Source organism: Lampetra planeri, chromosome 6 (genome assembly GCF_965212315.1).
Source record: "Lampetra planeri chromosome 6, kcLamPlan1.2.h2, whole genome shotgun sequence".
NCBI lineage: Eukaryota > Metazoa > Chordata > Hyperoartia > Petromyzontiformes > Petromyzontidae > Lampetra > Lampetra planeri.
In genome coordinates, this window is record NC_136112.1 from 1,447,006 (window position 1) to 1,466,544 (window position 19,539).

General features: G+C 53.1%; 1 protein-coding gene across 2 annotated transcripts; it reads left to right on the forward strand.

Annotated features, from left to right (window-relative positions):
• The first annotated feature begins 3,025 nt into the window (after positions 1–3,025).
• Positions 3,026–19,388, forward strand: LOC144719343 (replication protein A 70 kDa DNA-binding subunit-like). Of its 2 annotated transcripts, XM_078595202.1 has the most exons (16): positions 3,185–3,508; positions 7,251–7,301; positions 8,077–8,155; positions 8,413–8,521; positions 9,160–9,236; positions 9,811–10,012; positions 10,870–10,972; positions 12,076–12,144; positions 12,982–13,174; positions 14,082–14,221; positions 14,941–15,089; positions 16,455–16,593; positions 16,932–17,102; positions 17,499–17,615; positions 18,058–18,144; positions 18,379–19,388. In XM_078595202.1, the coding sequence occupies exons 1-16, from the start codon at positions 3,476–3,478 to the stop codon at positions 18,487–18,489; spliced, it is 1,830 nt and encodes a 609-aa protein (XP_078451328.1). In that variant the 5' UTR covers positions 3,185–3,475; the 3' UTR covers positions 18,490–19,388. The 2 variants fall into 2 exon arrangements, with proteins under 2 accessions (XP_078451329.1, XP_078451328.1); XM_078595203.1 differs by lacking the exon at positions 16,932–17,102 and having other exon boundaries at positions 3,026–3,508; positions 17,505–17,615.
• Positions 19,389–19,539: the final 151 nt, after the last annotated feature.

Genomic DNA, 19,539 nt, shown 5'->3' on the forward strand with positions numbered 1-19,539 from the left:
TGCCCGTAAAGAGCCAGCAACGGCCCACCCGGCGTGGATGTTTGTACCTGAGCGATGTCGCAACACCAGGACTGTGCCTTATATACGGGGGGAGTGGTGGCGCAGCGGTTAGGGCGCGTCGCGCTCCGAATCCGCGCGGCGACTCGAGTTCGATTTCCGCGCTCACGCGCGATAAGCAGTGACGACTCAGCCTTAAATGAGTACCTGGGTGCGATGTGCAAACATGGTTAGTGGGGAGACAAAGGCGGCCGTGCGTGGTGCTGGCCACCCCAACCCCCCTTCGTGTGCCTTGCGGGCCTTCATAGGGTGCTACTCGCCAACAGCACTTGCCCTAACAGTCTGTCTTTGTCTTTGTGACACAATGTGTGTGCGCGTTTGTCATTAACGAATGCCGCTCACGGTTCCCTGCCAACACTGATGGACTCTTACAATCGTGTATGTGCATTGGGTTGATAAGTAAGAAAATAACATTCTCAATCTTAAACGAAGCGATAATGGCTGTTAATGATGATTGTAGTGGTGGTGACGATTCTGGTAATGATGATGATAATAATGATGGTGGTGGTGGTGATGTTGGTGATGGAGATAATTGTGGTGATAATGGTCATGGTGGTGGTGATAATAATGCTGTTGCTGATCGTAATGATGGTGGTTATATTGTTGGTGAGGGTGATGATAACGATGGTGATGATTGTGGTCGTGATGATGACGCTGGTGATAATGATGGTGGTGCTGGTGATGATTACATGTCCACTCACACCTCCTATGCTGATTCTGCTTTTCTCAGGATGCCATTCACTGTAATATGTCACCATTTACAGACGTTGACCCACGGTGCTGTCAATAAATCTCGAACATTGAGTCGTCACGCCCACTCAACAACCTTCGTTCTCTTATTATGTGACCCGTTCCGACTGTACATCTGTGCAAGAATAGCTTTATAGCTCATGGGATTCCTCCGATATAAACACAGATTCTGGATTTGGTTTTCCACGTTTTGTCGCTCGGTGGTGTCCAGATAGCAATCCAACCACCCACATCACACAGTGATGTGGGTGGTTGGATTTACACCGTGTAAAACAATGTAAAGTTTTGCTGGCTGCCTGGCTCGCGTCCCATGGCTGCCTGGCTGGCTCTGGCACGTGGGACGACGGTGACGTCACAGCGTTGGGCCGGCTCGTGCGTGCCGACGTCACGACTCCCCGCCCCCCCCACGCCGAATAACACTCCGAGGGTCCACGCGCAGAGGAATTGACGAACCACTTGCTGTGCTCCCATCTCCTGGCCACCTCGCAACGCAGCAGCGAAGTTTTACTGAGGGCTGGGGGCTGGGGGGGGGGTGGTGGGTTCACAATTCTCAACACCGTTGCTCGGCCCGCGGGCTACTGGCGGCCCCTCCCCCACTCGCACACGTTTGCCCGCGAAGCGCATGGGCCACTGATGTTGGTAGCTCGTCTTAAACGTCGGTTAGGCGTCGAGAAGGGGGGTGGGCAGCAGCTGCCGTTAGTGGGGGACGTCACGTGGCCTCTTGTAACTGGCGATGTGGGGGGGGGGAGAGCGCAAGACAATAAAGACAAAGATCCCCCGTGTAGCCTGTGACGGACTGTTGGGGCAAGTGCTGTTAGCGAGTAGCCACCTATGAAGGTCGGAACACCACACGAGGGGGTTGGTGGCACACGCCACTCCCGGCCCCCTTTGTCTCCCCACTAGCGATGTGTACGCATCTCACACGGTACTAATTGGAGACTGAGTCGACCGAGGGAAGGATGCCCTTGGACCCGGTTCAAGATCGTCGTCACCGGTGTTGGCCGTGAGCGGGAATCGAACTCGGGTTTCCGCCGTGTTCGTAGCGCAGCGTGGCGCTAACCATTGCACTCTCGTTCCCCAAGACAATGTCCTTCCCTGTGAGCAGCAGTCCTTCTCTCCCCCTCCGCCCCCAAATGCGTCTTGCCCACATGGCGATCACATGAGCGTGTTCACGGACAATGTTCCCCGACCCGGGGCTCAATTCCCAGGGGCGGGGAGCGTCGCAAGTGGCGAGCGGTGCGGCGGTCTCAGCCTGCCCCCGGCTCCTCCCCGAGGCTGATGACTCTCGGTTTTAAATGAGTAGAGTACTTGGTGCGTTGTTGTTGTTATTGTTGTTGTTATTGTTGTTGTTGTTGTGAACGTCAGCAGTGGGGAGATGAAGGCGGCTGGGGGTGTGTCGGCGGCCACACACCACCCGACGCCCTTTGCGTGACGTGCCCTTGTCGTAATAATAGGTGCACGCTGCCGGCACTTTCCCCAGCAGTCTCCAAGGCTTTATAAACGAGGGATTTTTATCTTTGTGCGAGAGATATGGGGATTGGGGGGAGGGGGGAGGATCACTTCTTCTCTAAATGTATCTCGTCAGTTGTGAAAGTCGGTCATCGTTTCTGAATCAATGCCATCGCTGCGCCAGCACCACGGTGGCCACTGAGCAAAACATTATATTGGCCCATAATTATCTGGCAATCATCATCATCATCAGCAGCCGTGATCATTCCACTGCTGGATGCTTGGTGCTGGTCACCCACCCCCTCGTGCGCCGTGCCGGCCTTCATTAGGTGCCGCTAACAGCACTTGCCCCAGCAGTCTGTCAAAGACTACATGGACGATCTTTGTCTTTGCACAGTCAGAGGTGAAAAGGGAGTCTACTATGTCCGTATGTGTAGCCAGTCATGAGTGTTAGCCGGGTCGTGGTGGCTCTGCTGCTCCACGTGACCGACTGTAACCCAGCACCGTGCAGGCAGCAAAGAGGGTTGGTGGATCACGCACGGATGTTTTGAAACATGAAGAGGTGCCATACCCAGGCTCGCCAGGAGAAGGGAGCACAGCAAAGTGTGGACTAATCTCAATCTGTTGACATCTGTACGGGGGATCGAGTGTTGCCCCCTCGAAAGCGGGTGGTTTTCTCCGGGCGCTCCGTTTTTCTTTTTTTATCTCGTTTTTCAATAAACACAACTCATCATTAATTTGGGGCTGGAAACATCTTAGAATAATCTTAATTTAGGAGCTTTCGTGACTGCAGGAATTATTCTTTGGTTCTTTTCGGTTAAGTCACGTCTAAAAATAAAATAATAAATTAAAATGACATATTACGACGTTTCGATTGCAACACAAGCAATCGTCATCAGGTATAAAAGAAATATCTTAGAATAAACAGTGAAGGTGGCTGGACCTTCCTCACAGAGAGCACAGCGACTCAGCGTTGCCCTCCTGGATAAGTAAGGACATTGCAATTATGAAAATAATCATCATTACAATTGTTGACGCAGACATGGGCACGTGTACGGGGAGGCGAGCGCAGCTGCAAGGAAGCTGATGCGGTTTTGGGCTCTTGAGGTCTGGGTAGAGCGCTGATTTGGCTCAGTCCCATAACTCAGTCCCATAGCTCAGTCCCAAAGCTCAGTCCCATAACTCAGTCGCACTCAGCCAGCAGCGAACAGAGACTGACATGGACCTGGGTCTATCCGAGGGCACCCTGGAGGTGAGAACGACGTCTCGCTCGCTCGCTCTCTCTATCTCGTATTCTCTGTCGCTATTCTCGCAGCCGCGCGCGTATGGCGACAGTCCGCTTCGTGCACACACAGTGCAGATTAACGTATCGCTAATGTCCGCGTCGTGCACACACAGTGCAGATTAACGCGGGTAGGTGAACATCGCCCGCTCAACCCCAAGCAGGTGCCGAGTTCCACTGTGTAAACACAAACAAACTTACGGGGGGATCGCGTTGTGAGTGTTGCCCGACTGCAGACGTCACGCGGCCACCATCACCATCGTCACTTACAAGGGGACGATAAACTTAACTATTTTATTGTTTTATTTTAGCAGCTAAAGAAGCCCAAGTGAGCTCTGCAGATATATATTTCGCAGACGAGACCTGGCCACAAATGATCGCTCAACGAAGAGGCTTATCGCGTGGACATTTATCGCAGCTAAAATGCTCTAAACGCGTGTCTCTAAGTGTGGAGGGGAAAGAAACGGAGGACCCGGAGGAAAAATCCACGACACTTATATAGGGCAGGCTGACGTGTCGAACAATGCCCCTTCTACAGGGCCAATGTCCTGGTAAAGGGCCAGCCTTTGAACGTTAAGTATAGTGTGTAATTAAAACAACAAAAGCGTTAGTGATAACAGAAGAAAAGCTGAACCCAAACGGGGTCAAGTGCTCGGAAAGTTTAACCGATGACCCCGTAGCGTCTCGTGATGAAATTTCCAAGCGTTTGCGATGCGCGTAATTTAAAATGCACAAAATAAAATCTGGCCTCTATCGCTACTGCGTGAGCGTCGTGGTGGTGGTGTGAGTGGATTATCGGCGTTGCGGGGGGGGGTTAATGAGAGTGACCAACGTTGTCAACACGTAACTGCTACTTAAATAAGGATTCTATATCTAGAGTCTATAAAGACATTAAAGTTACGGTCCATCAAGTTAGGAACATGCGCGCCCCCATCATCGCGCTCGCTCCGTTGGGGTCACTCGGCACGAGTAATGTATGAATGTTGAACTTCTTGCGCACCGTACATAGCCAACGGAGGTGCGGCGCAAGGACAATAAACAAACACACAAACAGCAGCTCTTAAAGAAATTCATTTTCAATCGAGAAAATGAGTGGCACCGCGTATCACCGGCGCGGGCTAATGGAGCGCGTGGCCGTAATTTTCACTGTTTGCAGCCTTAAACCAGTCGTGGAAATTCCACATTCTCATGACGAGGGCGAGTCTTTCCGTGGGACACTCAGTGCCGAATTTTCCACAAAGTGGTACTCGTTTTTATCGACCCCCGGGTAGGGATGAAAGACTAAATCGACCCCACCCCTGTATATACAGTAATCCTAATTGTATGCACAGCCCTTTGATAAATCCACTGCTGGATGAAGGCCTCCGCATGCCCTGTCGGTTATGGGGGTTAATTTTGACCATACTTCACCGCGCTGGTAAGTGAGGATTGGTGAAGCGAATTAGCCAGGGACCGCGTTCGGATATCACTCGCCGCTGTTGTCAGCGTTCGCCGGGAAACAGAACTGGGCGGTCGCAGCGCGCTAACCGCTGCGCCACCCCTCCAAGCCGATGTAAAAAAAACGTCAACTCGGAGAAAAAGACGATGTGATCCCTGACATGCCATACCCCGGCGTCTACAAACTAAGCTGTGTCTGCGGCAGTAGTTAGATTGGGGAAACTAAGTGACATGTCTCGGACCGTGTTCGTTAACACAAGGCAGATCTGAAACATTGTAGGACCAATACCTCGGCCGTGGCTGATCATTGTTTTAATGCGGTGGGCTCACACGATATTGATTTCTCGAATACGAAGGGACTATCAACAAAGATTCGTTCATGAAGCCATCCATATATACAGACACAATTTCAACCGAGAAGATGGGTACAAATTTAGCAATAATTGGAAAGACGTTATAAACCAGTTTAAGTCATAACTGGCTGTGATGTTTCCATCATGACACCTTCCAATGTTACACTATGAGATCTCTTTTACCAGTGGCAAAATATAATGGTAGGTTTTTACCCTTTTAACTGGTACAAAACTGACACCTTTATTCATACGCCTTCTGGTGTCATCTGGCCCTACACCAATGGGGACTAGGCTCTAAAGAAAGCCGTCTCGGGTGTGGGCCAATCAACTTCAAGGACAGTGCATATTATTATCCTTATCAGAGTTGCTTCTTTTTGTTTGCTTTATTGACTACTTGTGTTGTGGTCATTGCAAACATGATGCCTTGAATAAAGGTGTCAGTTTTGTACCAGTTAAAAGGGTAAAAACCTACCATTAACTTCCAATGTTAGTTGTTATTTTCGGCTCTCCGATTTTACATTAGCAGGTTAAATTTGATTTGGAGCTTTCGTGACTGCAGGAATTACTCTTTGGTTCTTTCGGTGAAGTCACGTAGAAAGAAAATTAATTAAATAATAGCATACGACGTTTCGATTGCAACACAAGCAATCATCATCAGGTACGAATGAATGAGAAAACAAACGTAGTAATGCAGGTTCAATTTCTCACACCAACACAGCCACCTTTGCGCGCCGTATCTCGACGTAGCGTTGGCTCTGCGATCTACCATTAGCATGCTAATCTCTCACATTAACATGCTAATCTCTCACATTAACATGCTAATCTCTCACATTAACATAGCCACCTCAGCGTGCTCGCCGTGGAGGCCGCTAACCGATCTTACATTAACACGCTAATCTTTACCTGGCAGTCCTTTTATTGGTGGAAACCCACCGCCAATCGCGGTCGCTGTCCACTGCTTACATTGACATTGGCTGCTCACACCCATGCTGCTGATATTTGGGTTACGCCCATTTTAAACCTTTATAAACAGTTTGCTTTTAGAAGCTAACCCCCTTTTCCTGATGACGACCGCTTGTGTTGCGATCGAAACGTCGTAATTTTTTGTTATTTTCTTTGAACCTATCTATGTGACTTTACCGAAAGACCCAAATAATAACTGTGTGTGTGTCAAACACCTGTGTGTGTGTCAAACACCTCTCGGTTATAATTCCAGTAAAGACACCGTAGCCACTAACCGCCCTCTTTCCATCATCACACCACACCCCCCACCTTCTCCGCACTCTATTCCTACCCCCCCGAACTCCAACCCCAACCCTAACCCCTTCCCGGTTCCATTAACCCTCCAACTGCCTGGCCTTGTCCCTTCCCTATGGGGGGAAGGGGGGGGGTGGTGGTGGGAGATGGCGGGAGATCGCAGCCACCGCAAACCGCGACTCGCGCCCTCTCCTGATACCCTCGATACCGAGAGATAAGCGAGGCGTGCGGGGGGAGGGAGGGGGGTTGAGAGGGGGAAGGGGGGGCAGAGGGGAGTGGGTGCTCCCCCATGTTCCCCAAACCCACGACACAAACAGGACCCACGCGCCCGACCACGTGGGGTCACGGCACAACTGAGCACCGCGATGGGAGATCATCCACGCGTGCCACTCAAGTTCCCTACAACATCATCATCCATCATCATCGTCAGCATCAGCAAATCCCGAACCGAGCATTGCAGAAGCGGGAGCATCGTCTGGCTCATCCCTCCCCCAATTACCCGGACCAGTTCAGATGTCACTCGCCAGCTCACGCTACGGTCACGGCCGGAAATCGAAATTCCAGATTGCCCAATTGATAGTGGAGTGCGCTAACCATTGCGCCACCGCTCTGCGTCCCTGTGTGTTGTGCGTCTTGCGTCTGTGCGATGTGAAATGTCCCTGCAGGCGATCTGCGCGCGGGGAGAGAAGCCCTCTGCACCCGTGCTGCAGGTGCAGGTGAGACGCCCTGCTCGCCTCGCACCCACAACTCCCTCCACTCCATTACCACCCCTACACACACTCCCCGTGACCCCTACACACACTCCCCGTGACCCCTACACTCACTCCCCGTGACCTCTACACACGCTCCCCGTGACCCCTACACACACTCTCCACTCCAGCTTGCGTGGCGATGGGAGTAGGAAACACGTGGTGTGAGGCTGCCCATCTGTCTGTGATAACTTCACTTGCATTTGACTCACATGTACTTTTCAGTTCACATATCAGCACAAGTCACCCGATATCCGTGTATTGTTTCTGTAAATTGAGTCTGTAGTTGCGCTATGATCAGTCTAAACATGTATCTGTCCGAGCCGACTAACGCGACAACAGCTATGTTGTTTCACGTCGTTGTCCGCGCGTGCACTATATTCGATGTCTCGTGAGGCACCGTCGTTTCGGCACCGATGTCTAATTTGGCTCGGTGCTGAGACTCCATCGTGGTTCAGTCCAGCTCTCGCCTGGTTCGACGTCTTTCCCTCGACGTTACCCGTCTGCCCGTCCGTCTAAATGCCTGTCCGCCAGTTTGCCTGTCTCCCTGCCTGTCTGTCTCTCTGCCTGTGTGCATTTCTAACCTTCTGTCTCTCTGCCTGCCTGTGTCTCTGTCTCCCTGCCTGTGTATCTGTCTCACTGCCTGTGTCTCTGCCTGTCTCCCTGCTTGGCTGTCTCTCTGCCTGTGTCTCTGCCTGTCTCTGTCTCACTGCCTGTCTCTCTGCCTGTCCCTGTGCTGCAGGGCTACCGGCTGCTCCAGGCGCAGAGCGGCAGTGAGAGATACCGGCTCATGCTGACTGACGGGGTCACCAAGAGCTCGTGTAAGGGTCGCTACAAGGGTCCCTACAGGGGTCCCTACAGGGGTCCCTACAGGGGTCCCTACAGGGGTCCCTACAGGGGTTCCGGGGTGGAGGGGTTCCAGGGATGAAGCTTCGAGTATCGCGCCCGATGTCCAGGGCCGAAATAAAGCGACGAGGGGGACGAAGGCTGACATCACGCACATTCATGTCGTGTGTCAGGGTGTCGTGGTTCACGTGTCGTGTGTGACATGTCGTGTGTCACATGTCGTGTGTCACAGCCGTGATGCTGGCCACGCAGCTGAACTCCCTGGTGAGCGATGGCCGCGTGAGCGCCGGCTGCGTGGTGCGGGTCGACTCGTACAGCAGCACGGAGCTGCGGGACGGCAGGTCCACCACTCACCCACCACTCACCCACCACCCTTACCCATCCTCACCCACCACTCACCCACCACTCACCCATCCTCACCCACCACTCACCCACCACTCATCCACCACTCACCCATCCTCACCCACCACTCACCCACCACTCACCCATCCTCACCCACCACTCACCCACCACTCACCCATCCTCACCCACCACCCCACCCACCACTCACCCATCCTCACCCACCACCACACCCATCCTCACCCACCACCCCACCCATCCTCACGCACCACTCACCCACCACTCACCCATCCTCACGCACCACTCACCTATCCTCACCCACGCAAACAAGACAACGATCCACTACGTGGCCTTCACAGACCGTGCTGTTAGCGAGCAGCATTATTAAAAAAAAGTTATAATAATAAAAAATAAAACAATTCAAATAAGAAAATAATAGGACTTTTCAAATCGCAAACAATCGCAGCCTTTGCGATGTGCTAATCGCATTGTTTCAAATTGCGATTTCGATTTGAAATCGATTACTCGTTCAGCCCGAGTACTCACCCCCCACCCTTCGCACCCACCCACCCGCTCCCAACTTCATCGCTTCGCTCCCCACCCGGAGCTTGCGAGGCTCACGCGCCCTGTCCCTCCACAGGCGACTCGTGCTGCTGCTGGCCCTGGAGGTTCTGCGCCCGGGGGATGGGGGCGGAGGGGAGCCCTTCGGGACCCAGGGTGAGGCCGCCGCCACGAAGGCCCGGGGCTTCTCGGTCCATTTGCCTGTCCGTCCATCTCTGTCCATCTGTCCACCCACCAGCCTGTCCATGCACCTGTACGCCCATTCACATGTCTATCCAGCTACCTGTCTGTGGGGTTATCTTTCCGTTCGCCTGTCTCTCCATCTGCCTATCCGTCCGTCCTGTCAGCTGGCCACACGGGGTTTATCATTCTAAACGCCCTCTGTCACCTCTGTACTCTTGCTGACACGCACATTGGGGTTGCATTCTTTGACATCGCTAAGATGCGTGTGAATGTGTAACCTGCCCGTCAAAAGGTACTGAAAGTTCCATTCGGCCCTCAATACATTCTTCCCTGCTCTGAGCTCTAACCCGGTTACCCTAACCCCTATCCTGAACCCAAACCCCTGGTCCTACACACAAAAAACACCACCCCAAAAAGAACCATCCCCTTCACAACTCATCGAATAGGTGAATACCGCGCAAGGGATGTCTGGGATTGGACACAAATCCGCAGGGATACAGCAGTCGCCACTCACGTCGCAGGTGATTGACGCGCGGTGTCTCCGCAGAGTGTCAGCCCGGATCCAGCACAGAGGGGTTGGCTGCCCCTTCAGCACCTCCCTCGACCCCCCAACCGCGTCCCCCGGTCAGGGAGGCCATCGGGAGTCCGACGTTCTCGGGCCGGGGGCCCACGGGAACCCCCGGGACCCCCTTAACGGGGTCCCCGGCTCGCACGTTCCCCATATCCAACCTCAACCCGTACCAGAACAGGTACGTCTCGACGACGTGTGTCTGGGGGGGAGGGGGCGTGGAGGAGCGGTGGCGCAGTGGTGAGCGCGCTGCGCTACGAACCCGGCCCACTCACAGCACCTCCGATTGGCACGGTTGGCTACGTAGGGTGCGAAAGAAGTTCAACATGCATACATACGTACAACATCGGTGGCAACTATCTGTAACGGTCCTGGGTTTCCCCGAGGTCGACTCAGCATCAAACGAGTACCTGGTGCGATTTGTAAACATTGCCAGTACAGAGCCCACAGGCGGGCCGGCGTGGTGCTGGCCATAACACCCGCGATCTTCACGCGTGCTCGCTCACAGCACTTGTCCCAACAGTCTGCTACAGGCTTGACGGGGGATCATTGTCTTCCTGTGTATTGTTCACCACAGGCGGAGTGGGTCGATATTTATATTAAGATGCACTCCCAAAAGGCCGTGGGGCTGTTGGGTTGAGTCAAAATAAATGTTATATATTGCACGCGGGTATATGAGGGAGACATTGTTGTGCTTATCCGTTGCTATTGATGTTCTCTACAACCACCCTCGTGATTGTTTTGTGACGTTAAATATATTTCTGGAAGCCACATCTCTAAGAGAGAGAGAGAGAGTCCTCGGCTGTTACATGTGGCAGGTCATCGGCACTCATTCAAGCGAAGCTCGACTCTGCTGATGAGACGCTGCGCGCTGAAAGTGGCACAGAGTTTTTGTTTGTACCGAATCAATGCCGCCGAAACAAGAGCTGACCCCGCGATCTTTCTCTCGCCTACACGTGACAAGCTCCTCCCCCGCGACCTCCTCCCCCCCGCCCCCTAACCCCCCCCCCCCCCCGCTGTCTGACCCCCCCACTGAAGGTGGACGATCCGTGCCCGCATCACCTCCAAGTCGGACATTCGTCGATGGAGCAACTCCCGCGGGGAGGGTCGATTCTTCAGCATCGATCTCCAGGATGAGAGCGTGAGAGACGGCTCAACGAACCGATAGCAGCAACAACAACAATAATCACAAAACGCAGAACTCAAGTTTAATCGATATGCCAATTAAATAATAATAATAATAATAACAACATTACTAGACAATCAAAAGCACCTGGATTGTTTGTGAACATTTCCCCAGATTTCGCACGTAATTTTGCGATCAGAACCATACGATGTTTTGCCGACCCCAACGTCTAGGAACCAACTAAGAAGTTTCGCCTCTTGGCATCTTCCATTCTGCTATCTCTGTCCTCATTGAAACTGTTTCTATTAAAACCCACAAAAGTTTAAGTGTGAATGTGACTTTACAACGCAATTGCTATTATTGTTTTTTTTATCTGTAATTGTCGAATGATTTAATGTTTGCCGGCTGAGTCGCCCCTTGAACAAGGAATTATTAGCTCTGCGGGCTTTACTCGGGACATACACTTCTAAACTTCTGAATAATCGAGTGTGTGTGAGCCTGACTCTCCTCGCTTATATGGTCCCCCCTCTCTCCCTTCTCTCCAGAGGGGCTGGTGGGGGAGGGGGATCACAACCCATCATTCAATGCTAAACACATTAGTCGCGTGGCTAATGTTGCCGTAGAGCCACAGCTGTACTTTGACATCGAGGTGGTTCACGAGCCAGATAATTGCGTCAGGAGTAGCGGGGTGGTGGTGCATCATCATCATCGCTGTAATGATGATCCCTCCGTCGCATAAACTAATGATCTTTCGCGGGAGGTGTTTGTGACTTCTTGTGGACTCCAGTCGGCTTTCCAAACATCGTTAGGGCTGATGATGCCTAACCAAACTGTAAAACACGTGTTGAACACAGAATTGGTAATAATGATACAATCTTCATTGGTCGATCGTGCATTCTGCTCTAGCTCTGCTCTCACGACCTGCGTATGTGTGTTTGTTGAACTTCTTTCGTACCGTACGTGACCAACGGTGCTAATCGGCTGCTAAATATTGTAGCAACATTTTTCGAATATGACCATGAGAAACGTGGAACGCGGATTCAGCTCATCCCCCACCCATAGCCCCCCACCCTCCCTTGACGCATGTCTGTGTAATTATCATCTGGCGCGGCGAGCAGGGGGAGATCCGGGCCATCGCGTTCAACGAGGAATGTGACAAATACTACGAGCAGCTCCAGGTCAACCAGGTGGGAGCCCATCCCGGCATCGAACCTCGTCCACTGAACCTTGTTCCAGGCTGCGCTCAGCACTCGGGAGATGCCGAGGGTCAGCCAGGCTGCAATGGCGGGGCGCAGATTTGGCGGCGGTTCGGGTCACAGAGAGGGCAGCAGTTGTCATGATATGCGGGTGCATAGACTGGCGGGCGTGTGCGGGTCTCCGAGTGGGGGTGTGATGGAGGAGGCTCGTGAAGGACGCTTCTGGGCAGTCGGAGGCGGTTTCCCGCACCACCGATAATTACCAGAACAATGATGATGTACGGGTGTTGAACATCTTTCGCAGCGTACGTAGTCAACCGTTGTAAATAAATGAGTTTTAAATCTAGATGTATGGGTGCAGAGCTTTAGTGGCTTCCTAATATCGGAGGGAAGAGCTTTCCAGACGGCCGCAGAAGCGCATCTGAAAAACGCGCGATGATGCGGTGACCGCCGCCTTTGTTCGATGGCCAGCCAGAAGCCGCTGCTGCTGCTGTTAGCGAGGATCACCGGATTACTCTCCCGCACGATATCAGATAAGCGACGATTTTATCTTTATCTTATCGAGGATTTTATACAGCGCGTTTTTCGAAGCGCTTTACCAGAATGATAAATGGTACCTTAGTTATTGGTCGATGGGGAAAAGGGATGGGGTATGATTGTTGGGGAGGGGAAGGCTTGGCAAGGAAGGGCAACGAGAGGGAGAAGGGGGAGGATGGTCAAGGTTTTACGGATGCGGACAGGGAGTAGTGGATGGATATGCTATTGAAAGAAGATGAGCCTTAAGGGAGGAAGGAAGAATGATGATGTTGCGTATCCGCCCTTGCCCAGGTGTACTACCTGAGCAGGGGAGTGCTCAAGGCCGCCAACAAGCAGTTCAGCACGGTGCGCCACGACTACGAGGTGTCCATCGCGACGCACACGGTGATCAGGGCGTGTGACGAGGCTGTGGAGATCCCCGTCACCATCCCCACCTACACCTCCATCGCCGAGCTGCCCAGCCTCGCCAAGAACGCGCTCGTGGGTGCGGAGCAACAGTAGCCACATCTGCAGCAGTAGCAGCAGCCGCAGCCGCAGCAGTAGCTACATCTGCAGCAGTATCAGCAGCCACAGCCGCAGCAGTAGCCACATCTGCAGCAGTAGCAGCAGCCACAGCCGCAGCAGTAGCCACATCTGCAGCAGTAGCAGCAGCCACAGCCGCAGCAGTAGCTACATCTGCAGCAGTATCAGCAGCCACAGCCGCAGCTACATCTGCAGCAGTAGCAGCAGCCACAGCCGCAGCTACATCTGCAGCAGTAGCAGCAGCCACAGCCGCAGCAGTAGCTACATCTGCAGCAGTAGCAGCAGCCACAGCCGCAGCAGTAGCTACATCTGCAGCAGTAGCAGCAGCCACAGCCGCAGCAGTAGCTACATCTGCAGCAGTAGCAGCAGCCACAGCCGCAGCAGTAGCTACATCTGCAGCAGTAGCAGCAGCCACAGCCGCAGCAGTAGCTACATCTGCAGCAGTAGTAGCAGCCGCAGCAGTAGCAGCAGCCACAGCCGCAGCAGTAGCTACATCTGCAGCAGTAGCAGCAGCCACAGCCGCAGCAGTAGCTACATCTGCAGCAGTATCAGCAGCCACAGCCACAGCTACATCTGCAGCAGTAGCAGCAGCCGCAGCAACACATACTAAAAACACACGCAAAATGTTGACGTGCTCGGGTTCTGTATTAGGAATGCGCGTGCGTGTGTCCGTGTGCTGTCGCTGGCTCAAATGAGTAGCTGGTGCGGTGTGTAAACATCGCCACCGGGAAGACAAAGGCGGCCGGGCGTGGTGCTGGCCACCGACCCCCTCGTGTGCCGTGCCGGCCTTCATAGGTGCTCGTTTACAGCACTTGCCCCAACTGCCTTGTCAAGGCTACACGGGGGATCTTTGTCTTTGTGTTGCGCAGACGTGATCGGCGTGTGTCAGAGCCTTGACGAGGTCTCCATGGTGCAGCTGCGCAACTCGAGTCGCGAGTTGGCTCGGCGCAACATACGCCTCGTGGACGCGTCGGGGAAGGTGGTGACGGTCACCCTGTGGGGCCAGGAGGTTGGTGGACCCTCGCACAGACGCCAAACTCCCGGCGCACCACATCCAGTACACCGTTGCCACGCACTTCGGAATCAAACAAGCGGACAGAGCTGCATCCGCCACGCCAGTCAGACCCGTCAACCCAGCCACATTAGCCAGTCTGGCCACGCCGGTGTAACATTTCGCACCTCCGATTAGCACGGGCGGCTACGTACGGTGCGAAAGAAGTCCAACGTTCATACATTGGCCGCACCGTCGCCGTTTCCGTCCACTCATCCCACCATCCACCGCGCCCCTCGTCCTCCGATTGATCGTGACATTTGTCCCCTTTACGGGGCCGTCCATATATTACGTCACGCACCTAGGGGGGGGGGTTCAGACATTTGTGACGATGTGTGACGAGGGGGGGGGTTTGATAAATGTGACGTCACATCAAAATGCGCAACTTTAAATAAATATAGACAACACGTTCTACTTAATTAAATAAACGTTTTAATAAATGTTTTCTCCTACAACATCAGAGTGCAGCGCCACATTAAATACGCACTACAATGACAATAGTTTAAATCGATTTGAAGCATTTTTTTGGGGGGGGGGGGCAGAGCTTTGTGACGTCATATTTGAGAGGGGTCTGACTTTTTGTGACGACGTGTGACGAAGGGGGGGGGGGGGGTCAAAAATCGTCCAAAATCGCGTGACGTCATTTATGGACGGCCCCTTACCCCCCCCCCCCCCAGGCACTGAAGTTTGTTGGAGACAGGCAGCCCGTGGTGGCGATCCGGGGTGCGCGCGTGTCGGATTTCGGGGGCTGCTCGCTCTCCGTGCTCACGTCTAGCAGCGTTCAGCTCAACCCGGACATGCCGCCCGCCTTCCAGCTGCGCTCCTGGTTCGGAGTCTGCCTCCTCCACCCATCGTCACTATCACCACCAAAATAAGACAAAGATCCCCCGTGTAGCCCTTTAATAGACTGTCGGGGCAAGTGGTATTTTAGCGAGCACCTGTGAAGGCCGGAACGGCGGCACACGATGGGGGGGTGGATGGCCAACACCATGCCCGGCTGTCTTTGTATCCCTAGTGGCGATGTTTACACACTGCACCAGGTACTCATTTTGATGCTGAGTAGACCTAGGGGAGGCCTAGGCCCGGTTCACATATTCGCCACCGACGTTGGCCGTGAGTGGGAATCGAACTCGGGCTCGTGGGGTTCGTGGCGCAGCGCACTGACCGCTCCACCACCACTCCCATCACCACCACCAACAACAACTTCCATTGACCACAAAGTGGCGGTGACGTCACCGCAGGGCTTGTGCCATGCAAGGTGCACTTTGAGGCCACGTGAAGTGTTGAAGGCCCTCTGGCAGGAGGTCACAGAACAGACCCAAGTGCCATGGGTTGACTGACTCAGTCATCTAAGTCATTAGCACCACCACCTGATGATCCTTCAGCCCTTCGGCCCCACGTGGTGCCATGGACAGTGCTCCGGATAGGCTGCGTGCTGGCTGTTTAATGCGTGAAGAGAAATATGAATGACAGTGAAATGTCACGTAATGTGCCCTGGACAATATACTGCCCATGCCCAGCGTGGTGTTTGTGCACGATGTACCTGATATATATTTTTTATCGATGTTCACATAACCGACCCGAGTCGGATATGTGACGTAAGGCAAATCATCATCATCGGCCATGATCTATCCACTGCTGGGTGAAGGCGTCCCTAACATGTCCACCATCCTCTATAATCCTGCGATGTCACAATCCACCCGGCATTCGCACACACGATTATTTCATCGCTCCATCTCCCCGTTGTGATTACTTTCCGGATCATTCTCTCCAGTTAATGTCAAACAGAAATGGTGAACTAAACAATGTTTTTATTTGAACTGGGAATGCCCAGTGAGCTATGTAGCTCTTTTCAAAAGCGTCTGGTCACAAATAATTGCTCAACGAAGTGGCTTATCGTGTGGATATTTATAGCAGCCAAACACTCTAAAAAATCACGTTTCTAAATGTGGAGGGAAAAATCGGAGGGCCCGGAGAAAAATATATGCAACCACGGGGAGAAAGACATGCAAACTCCAAATATACAGCAGGTGTCAGGGTCGGGATCGAACCCCACGACCTCCTGTATACCAGGCGAGGTAGTTAACATCTCGCCACCACCCATGCTTCAACCTCCACTCCCCGCCCTCCCCACTCCCCCCCCCCGAGAAGCCACTATTTTTTAAATCATTGCCACCCGTGTGTGTCGCAGGTACGATCGCGTGGGCGCGCACACGCAGGGCGAGTCCATCTCCGACAGGAGGAGCTCCATGTCCGGGTGGAGCAGCGCCGCACCAACCTGGAAGACCTTCGCTGAGAGCAAGGACGAGAACCTGGGACAAGGCGAGCAGGTGAGGGCCTGGCCAGGGTGAGCAGGTGAGGATCTGAGATAAGGTGAGCAGGTGAAGACGTTGGACTGCACGGTGGAGAGTGCACTGGTGTGCACATTTCTGCTATTGAGCGAGTGTGGTATGCAAGCATCATCCAATATCTACCCAGCTCTTCCTCATCCAGATTTACAAAACAGCTGAAATAACAACTCACCGTGGCGATTTGCCTCATTGTGAGCGACGAATACAACAACCGAAATTTCAACAACAAATAAAAATTAAATCGGATGAGAAGCCACAGCCGCCTACAGTCCACGAGTCGGGTCCGCTGTGTTTGGTTGTCCTTTGATATCTGGCAGCCGGACTACTTCACGGTGAAGGGCACCGTGCTCTTCGTGAAGAAGGAGAACTACCTGTACCAGGCGTGTCCCTCCGCTGACTGCAGCAAAAAGGTGGTGACGATGAGCAGCGGGAAGTTCCGGTGCGAGCGCTGCGACCGGGAAACCACGAACTTCAAATTCCGCCTCTTCCTGCAGGTGCAGCACGCGCTTCTCCTGCCTCAGGCTCGGGGAGACCCTTTCCTCACTTAGTGCCCAAGAGGACTTTAAAATATCTCTAGCAGGCCAAACATGAACAAATACACCACTGCAAGAGGCTCCATCAGTAACGGAATTGACGGAGCATGCGAAAAGTACACCCGGGGTTTCAAATGAATCCCCTCCAGTGGCTGATTAGTGCGACTAAGATGCCTGCAGTGAGGGGTACATTTCGGTTTTGCGGGCCGTTTCGAAAAAGTAACCCTTCCTGTGGCCGTGGGCCGTATGAAATGAAGTCGTGGGTCAGATACGGCCTGCTCACTATAGCTTCCCCACCCCTGGCACATTACTCATGCCCACCTGCGTCCACCTGTTCCCATCTGTGCCCACCTGCAGGCCAACCTGGCAGACTTCTCGGACAACCAGTGGGTCACGTGCTTCCACGAGACGTCCGAGGTGCTGCTGGGAGACACGGCCGAGCGGCTGGGCGCTCTCAAGGCGCAAGGGGTGCGAGCCTCACGCAAAGCGCCCGCAAGCTGCCATTGTGCCGCATCACGTGCCACTGTTTGGCCAACGTTGGCCACGGTCGGGGGGGGGGGGTACGGTGGAATGTCTGGCACAGTCCGAAAACGGACGAGGGCTGCACAAAACAACACCAGCGGCTGGTTGCATTTAAACCAGGAAGGAAAGGTCACGCGTGCGCGTCGATTCTATAAAGTTCTCCAACATGCATTTTGTCCTCGGAGGTATTTCATTGTCACGCGACGACCGTTACTCTGCGTAGCAGACTCAGGTGGCAAAGTGCTGCCCCCTGCCCTGCGACCCAGTGGTCGCTTTAAGGGATCTCGGCGAGCAGAGAAGCGAGGGGGTTGCCGCTGCTCTGCGCGATCCGGAGCGCCCCCGACACCAGGCACTGAGAGCGCTCCCCGTGTGCTGCGCGAATTTGCAGGATGACGAAGCCATCGACCGCATCTTTCACGAGGCTACGTTCCGCTCGTACATGTTCCGCCTGCGAGTCAAGGCCGAGCACTACAACGTGAGATCATCACCATCGCGACGGCCTCTCCCTCTCATCCGTATCTCTATAGCGACTTCCTCTGTGACATTAACACGCCCAGTTTTCTATGCAGTGTATTGACATGTGCTCGCATGTAAACGCTATGTGTGTTTCTATCTTCAAATTGCACAGTATTGTATCGAATTGACGCCTGTGGTGGCTCTGATTTTCTCCTGCTCCTACCCCTTTGCCCTCGCGTGCACACGCTCGCAGGATGAGATGCGCCTCAAGGCCGTGATGATGGACACGCGACCTCTCGACCACCGCACCTTCGCCTCCAAACTCATCGCCGACATCCGTCGCATGACGCAGACCACGGCGTGATGATGGGTGGCAATGCGGGACCTTCACCACCCAGGCAACAGCTGGTCTGGCCCGGCCACTGTGGGTAGAGATCACTCCGGATTGGCATTTTTATTTTCAGGGATAACATTTCTCCAAATAAATTCCAGAAACAAATTTTATATGAAGGTGTTTTTTTTGTGCAGTGATTGGGTTAAGACCATCAACTCATCACACTTGAGAACCCGTTAAGTCACCGGTATCTGATTCAGGCTACCTGGACTTAGTGACCGATTTGAATATATTAACTGATTAATCGTATTCAACCCCAATTCCAATCAGCTGGTGGCGATTTAATTTTGGCGAGTGTGGGGTGCCCGGGTGGCTCAGAGGTCAGAGCGCTGAGCTGGCAATGTTGAGATCACGCGTTCGAAATGTGAGCGACCGCGTGACACAAAGTGGGAAATATTGGGTTTCACCGTGTATCGTTTTGTGTTGATTTTAAGGCAAAAATGTCACACGCCACCTACTGAAGGTGTGGTGGTGCACACCTGAGGCCCCCAGCGCTTTGGAGGACGGGGTTGGTGGATCACAAAGAGATTTGAGACTTCCAAACTCCTTGGGCTCCGACGTGCTGAGAGGTGGCAGTGCAGCAAGTGGGCTTGTGAAGCCATTCGCGTGGACCTTTTTGAGCATTCTCCCCTCCTGTGTGCAGTGGGTTTTCTCCCAATTACTCTGCTTTCTTTCCACACGAACAAAAACACTCATTATTACGGGATTGGCAACACCTCCCATTAGACGGCCCTAATGAACAATCAGTGAGACTGGCCTTTCCTGGACAAATACAGTAAACATCAATGGCATATTTAAGGCTTGAGTGGTTTGTTGATTTGAGTTATTGCAGTTTGGTGTTTTGAATAATAAAAATATTGCCGAGTGTGCTTGAGCGACTGAGTTTGTATCACCTACTCTGACCACATATTTAGTACCCACGAACCGCGTTACTCAATTCGGGTAGAGATTTTTGAATCAAAAACTCCGATTCTTCGCCCCGTTTTGTTCACCGTCTCGTTTGCTCCGTTCTCAGTTTTT

Coding starts and splice junctions, on each gene's coding strand:
- LOC144719343 (XM_078595202.1), top strand. CDS start 3,476: ATGGACCTGGGTCTATCCGAGGGCACCCTGGAG. Junction 10,973..12,075: donor TCGATCTCCAGGATGAGAGC/GTGAGAGACGGC, acceptor CGCGGCGAGCAG/GGGGAGATCCGGGCCATCGC. Junction 17,103..17,498: donor ACTTCAAATTCCGCCTCTTC/CTGCAGGTGCAG, acceptor ATCTGTGCCCAC/CTGCAGGCCAACCTGGCAGA.